General features: G+C 38.6%; 1 protein-coding gene across 1 annotated transcript in view; it reads left to right on the forward strand.

Moving 5' to 3' along the window:
• RGL1 (ral guanine nucleotide dissociation stimulator-like 1) overlaps positions 1 to 6,731 on the forward strand; it is an 86,716-nt gene that overhangs the window by 25,491 nt on the left and 54,494 nt on the right. The window contains exon 3 of the mRNA XM_009324655.1: positions 4,525 to 4,733. Coding sequence (XP_009322930.1) covers positions 4,525 to 4,733 — 209 coding nt within the window. The remainder of the gene's footprint in view (positions 1 to 4,524; positions 4,734 to 6,731) is intronic.

A 6,731-nucleotide genomic window follows, 5' to 3' on the forward strand; every position in this document is an offset into this window, starting at 1 on the left:
GAGCAGACAACACAAAAGCAAACATGAAAACTCTTTTGCCTTTGGGTAGCCCGGTTATGTCAGTGAAGAGATGGCCTCTTGATTAAATCCAGACTGAGTAGTTTCCTGTTAGCATGCTAACTCAGCCCACAATGTCTTATTCTGAAAGTCTGTTATTGAGCTTGTCTGCCAAGTCCTTTTTCCTTTTAAACTTACAGGCAGAATTGCTGAAATAATACAAATACAAACAATGCCTAAAAGTCTCTTAAAATGATTTCTAGCAGTTTAATGTTTTGCTGACAAAATCAGGTTTAGATTTTCAGGGTTTGGGGTTGTTTTTTTGTTTTGCTTGCCTTTTTTTTTTAAACATTCTCCCAACATGATGTCTTGGCGAAGTTGCAGTGTTGCAATTAATGGAAAATTTTGTGCATGTATCAATCTTGGAAGCAGATTCTGCCCTTGTTTGGTACACAGTCACATCAGTGAATGAGAGGTTTTTACACACACTGAGGAGAATATGGCCTGAAGTAAATATATTGTGGAGTGGGGGAAACTGCTGGATAGAAAATTGAGAGTTAAATACAGTGGTGCAGACTTTCTTCCCTGTTTGAAAGCGGTTGTATTGTGTAACTAGTTATTTTCAAAAGTATATTTTAATTGTAAGATGAAAAGTCAGCAAGAAAACTTTTTTTCCCCCCAAATAAGTTTTGCTTAGGGAAAATTTGAATGGAAGAGAGATATAGCGGTGGTGACAATATATCCTTTTAGTGTTTCTGTAATGCTGTCATATATAATTATATGTACACCTTTAAGTCAGGTATAGAACAAATTATACACCTTTAAAACAGCCATGAGATCCGTGGAACAAAATTTTGCAAGTTACTCTAGTGTAACCTCATTCATTCCCTGTGAGGTTGCGTTGGGGTAACAGTGGGGTTTGGTGCAGTAGTACTGTGCATTGCCTTGTCTATTTATAAAAGGCATGAATGGGTTCATGACATGAGACCAAGTTACCCAGTGTGTAATTTCAGTCTGTTTGAACAGATGTAAACCTGCGGTGCTTCCAGAAATTATCTTGCATCTTGCACCCAAGCTTGTTTTCCCTGTGTCAGCCTGTGTGTTTCTGCAGCCGTGGGGTGGACAAGGTGGGGCAACTTGTCTGGGTTAAACCTGACCGCATCAAGTGAAATGAAGGGCTCTGTTTTGGCTGGACCACTTTCCCAGACCAGTTTGCTGTAGCAGGTGGACAGAAAAGGGCCTCTGGGAATCGCTTCTTTCAGTGGCTTAAACTCAATATGAAATGGTGCCATTTTGCAGTTGAGATGTGGCTGCGTTTCCTAGGACCTCTGCTTACCTACTGTGTCTATATTCTTTACAGTCTGTTGACAGGTCCTTGTGTCTTGATCCTACAAGATGCTCCTGGCTCTTCCAGGGCTTCCTACAGACACAGAGGCGCTTTTCTGCCAAAAAAACTGTGCCTGGGCCCACTTCTTGTTAGAAAGTCCAGAACATTGTGGGGTACTGCTATTATTCCTATTTTTTCTTTCCCTGTCTAGTCTTTTGGTTTTGTTTTTTTTTTCATACAGACAGCAGGTTGTATTTTAATGTAACAACAAGAGTTTGTTGGACCTCAAGCTGGGAAATGAGATGTCCTTGTGCAAGAGTAGCAGAGCTTTAGAACAATATTAAAGACATCTATATTGTATCAGAAATGGTGTGCGCAGCAGGACTAGGGAAGTGATCGTCCCCCTGTACTTGGCACTGCTGAGGCTGCACCTCGAATACTGTGTTTGGTTTTGGGCCCCCCACTACAAGACAGACATTGAGGTGCTGGAGCGTGTCCAGAGAAGGGCAACGAGGCTGGTGAGGGGTCTGGAGAACAAGTCTTATGAGGAGCAGCTGAGGGAACTGGGGTTGTTTAGCCTGGAGAAAAGGAGGCTGAGGGGAGACCTCATTGCTCTCTACAACTACCTGAAAGGAGGTTGTAGCGAGGTGGGTGTCGGTCTCTTCTCCCAAGTAACTAGTGATAGGATGAGAGGAAATGGCCTCAAGTTGCGCCAGGGGAGGTTTAGAATGGATATTAGGAAAAATTTCTTCACCGAAAGGGTTGTCAAGCATTGGAACAGACTGCCCAGGGAAGTGGTTGAGTCACCATCCCTGGAGGTATTTAAAAGACGTGTAGATGTGGTGCTTAGTGACATGGTTTAGTGGTGGACTTGGCAGTGCTAGGTTAACGGTTGGACTGGATGATCTTAAGGGTCTTTTCCAACCTAAATGATTCTATGATTGTTTAAAACAAAAAAGGATATCTATTATAAATAATTCAAAAGCAATGGAAGATAGTGATGTAAATATGAAGTGGGTGGGTTATCCATTCCTAATTACATTATGAATAGATTAATTTTTTTCTTTGTATTTTGTCAGTATACCAAGCCAAAGTCGGTAGTGACTGTAAGCCATCAACATGCTTCTTCATGTCCTCAGTCTAGTACAAAGGTGTTGTGTTAACATTGGAATATTGTTAGCCTTGTTGTTTCTAACTCATACCTTAGTAGGCAGTTTCTGGAGCAAAACTTCTGGTCAAAACGGCTGTGTGTCTGAACTTTGTATTCAGTCCTGGTGGTGTTTTGTCAGGATGAATTTGAGATGTGTTGTCAAGGAACCATAGAGAAACCCAAAATATGGATTGTATTGTTATTTAGGGGAGTCTTTCAATCTGTATAAATACTGACTCAATATTCAAAACTCATAAGAGATGTTAATTTATAAAATATTACTGTAAGGCTGGGAAATCTGACCTAATGATATACTGTTACTATCTGGTATCGTGATACAGCAGAAGCTGTTACCCAGGAGGGGAAGGTTGTGATTTGGAAGAGAACCATCACAGTAGTCCCAGTTGAAAGCTTGCTGTGGGTGCGTATGTAAGGAGGAAATCTGCAGCGGAATAATGCTGCAATGAAAATGGATTGAACTCCTTAGTTTTTACCCTGAGGTTGCAGGAGAACTGATGATGCAAAGACTAAGCTAGACTGTTGTGTGTTCATGCCCAATACAAGTTTATTTCCTGTAGTATTTTTCTACTGATATATTTAATCTAACCTAAAAAGATTTAAGATTTTTTTTTTCCCCACACTCTTTAAATATTTCATGATGGCCTGATTTTTTCCTTTGCATAATGCCATTAATCCTAGCTAGGTACAAGGCTTGCCTTAAAATACTTTCTAAGCTCAGTAAATGTGAATAAAAGTAACTCTAGACTTCAAAAAGATATTTCATTCATTCAGATGACCTTCCAATAGTTTATTTACATAAATCATAGCGATGGGGATTTTTGGCAGGGTTTTTCTTTTCGCTCATGGTTGCAGACACTCGAACAGGCTCAACCATTTCTTTCTCTCAAGGAAAATGACCTTTTTTGTTACTGGAGTTTTATTATGATATGTGATATGTGATTATAGTGATTAAACGGTGATGATGCATGTCATGTAATTGCGATCAAAGTAAACAAGCAGGTGCGTCGCAGCATGATTTCCTCAAACTGAGGATGCAGTACGTCAGTCGGTTCGGTCCTCGTTAAACAGCAGCAATGGAAGGGGAACTATATGCTTCCCCATGCTGCCTCTGTAGAGTTGTGCCTTTCTTACGTTAGTGCTCTGAACGTTCCTTCCCAGAGATAGCCAACTCAAAAGGTAGAGAGAAAATTTTCTGTTAGATTGCTCTTGTTGATGTTTTTTATTTATAATCCCGTTTTTAAAGCTTTTTATCACACATACCTAACAAATAAGTATTTAAACTAGTCACAAAAATAATTTTCCAAACTGTCCTCTAAATAGTGGCAGAATTTAAGGGAATGTTTCTAGTTATTTCAGACTTAAAGCAAGCTGTAAGCATTAAAAACAAATGCTGTTTAAAAACCACACACACCCCCAACACCAAATCCTAGATTTGTTGACAAATATCGTGCCAAACGGAAACTGTAAGAGAAAATTGAAATGTTATAATGGCATGCTTGCAAGATGGCTTTGACACCCTCCTTGCAAAAATATCATGACATGTTTCGCATCCAAATGTGTTCATGACCTTAGGTTCTGTGTGGCAACCCGAAGTTGGTATTTTCAGCAAGAGAATCACAAGTGCTGATGCTAAAGTTGTGGTCAGTTTTCATGTTTATTCAGAAGTTAAGTGAGACACTGAGTTACCACTATTGTTCCCTCCAGTAATATTATTCTTTGTGGGATAATGGATTTTCTTTTAGATAATAATATATGATGGGATCATAAGATAACTTGATAGCAGTCAGACTATAAAATATTTTGTGGAACATATCAGAGAAATATCTTAAAGATAAACTGACTAAGAACCTCCATTATTTGATACAGCATTTGGTGTTTGGAGAGCTAAAATTGACAAAATCATTTAGTAACTAAAGATGGACTATTCTTGTGAAAAGATGGAATTTAATCTGTGTTTCATTGTGAAAGCTGTGTCAGGGATCTGACTTCTGTCTGATTTTTATGCTTTGTTTTTGTTTCAACTTTGTAGGCTGAAGGGGACCAGTTACCTCCAGAACATACTGTCAGCCAGTATGAAACATGCAAGATCAGGACAATAAAAGCTGGAACTTTGGAGAAACTTGTGGAGAACCTTCTGACAGCTTTTGGGGATAACGATTTTACCTACATCAGTATCTTTCTCTCAACGTACAGGGCCTTTGCTTCTACTAAGGAAGTACTGGAACTTCTCCTTGACAGGTAAGAGCCAGTATATAGTGGAAACTGAGCCATCATTTACATGATAGGGGGATGTTGTCAGGCATTTATTCCATTACTTTTAGTGGACATGGACTTAATAACCTGCTGGACAGATGTCAAGAATACTGCACAATTCAGAATTTCAGCATAAACATAGAATGTCTAAATGCATTGCTGCCCACGTCCCAACTCTCGTTAAAGCATAGTCACCAGGTAGGGAAAAAAAACCAAACGGGACTGCCACCAAAAAATTAATGTAGCTTTCCCCCCCAAAAAAAGAACAGAATGTGTGGGTTGCAAAGTCATACCTAGAATAAATTCCTATGTTTTGCTGGATACTGATATTTTCAGACCTAACTCTCTTGTTTGGGGGCTGCTGATTTGAAACAGGGGTTGTACAAACATAAGAAAGAATTCACTCTCCCCTTCTATTACTTCACATGAACATGCAGTCATAAGTTTTTGCAGGCAGCACAAGAACCGCTTAATGTTATAAGAATAGCTTTTACAGTAAGACTGTTAAATCACATCTGCTACATCTGTATAAATGCTTAGAATACACAACATTAGTTTTCTCACCCTGAATTCTAACTGAGATATGACTGGGTCAGAGGTGATCTTATTTTGGGAGTATCATATTTATTGCATTTTTAAAATCAAGTGAAACAGTTATTCTGGCATATAGTAATTAGAACAGAGGAGTAGCGTAAGAACTCCTAGGTTTTAATTTTGGCTCTCCCACTAGGTAGATAAAGAACAAGGCATGGATAAGTTATCTGTGCTTTTCTTTTGTATCTCAAAAGGAGTATAATACTACTTGCTTTGGAGGAATGTTATGTGGCTTAATTAATAACGATGTTGAAATGCCTAGCTGCCAGGCCTGCTGTGATTGTAATAATAGCTGTGGTTGCTCAAGTGCAGTAACTTCACAGCCAGGTAAGAATTCAGGTGAGGAAAGAGCAGCCATGCTGGGGAGCAGACCGTACAGTTAGATTTACTACTGTGATCTTTACCTCTCAGTCCATACCAGTACTGATGTAGAACATGAGGAGCAATAAAAATCGACAGTGCATATATACAAGAATATAAAAATGTTGAGGAATTCCTTCTTTTGAATGGGTAATTCTTTCTATACCCTCAGTTTTGGATTCTATGTTTTGGACATATGCATCTTTGAAGAATAAAATATGAAAGGACACCAAGTTTGTGTGGATTCTAGTAACTTTAAAGAGGAGCTGACTTGCCAAGTTGACAGTGTGTCATGAGAATCTCTTGCTTACTAAGCATGTAAATTGCCAAAGAGCCACAAATTTATAGGAGAAACCAATAGTTGTATGCATATACATTATCACTTTCAGCTAGTAATGTTTCATGTATGATTTATTGTACTTACTTTTATAAAGATACATTTTTAACAGAAAAAGTTGGAATAAATAAAATAGTAGCCTTTGCAAGGATGCTTTGCTCAAAATGGCTGTTTTAAATATCATTACCCTAACAGTGCAGTTTTTGTTGCTCTGTGTTGGTGGGTCACCAGACTGCTCTTTTGGGGTTCTTATGTATTAACTGACATGTATCTGGGGAAATTTTCTTTCTGTGATCAATGAGAACTTGCAAGTAGCTCAAATAATGTGAATCAGTCAGTCAAAGGTGGCTCTAAGCCCGATGATACACACTTTGCTTTTCAATTAAAGGCTCTTAAGTTGTCTTAAGACAACTTATTTTTTCTTAAAGTACATTCATATATCCTGTTTAAATGCCCAGAAAGCATCTTTGTGTGCGTTCCCCACCCAGTTCAACATAGTTTTGATTTTTAGTAGTTTCCATTCTTATTTCTCTCTTACTGAGGTACTTCAGTAATGCAAGTAAATGTCCCAGCTGAGACTGTGACCTCATTTTACAAATCACTGTACAAACATGCCTAGAATTGTTTGCAACAGACCCTACCCTGAAGACCCTCTACTGTCAACAGATGATAAAGAAAAGCAGAGGAATAGA

This window comes from Pygoscelis adeliae, unplaced genomic scaffold (genome assembly GCF_000699105.1).
Source record: "Pygoscelis adeliae isolate BGI_AS28 unplaced genomic scaffold, ASM69910v1 Scaffold126, whole genome shotgun sequence".
Taxonomy (NCBI): Eukaryota; Metazoa; Chordata; class Aves; order Sphenisciformes; family Spheniscidae; genus Pygoscelis; species Pygoscelis adeliae.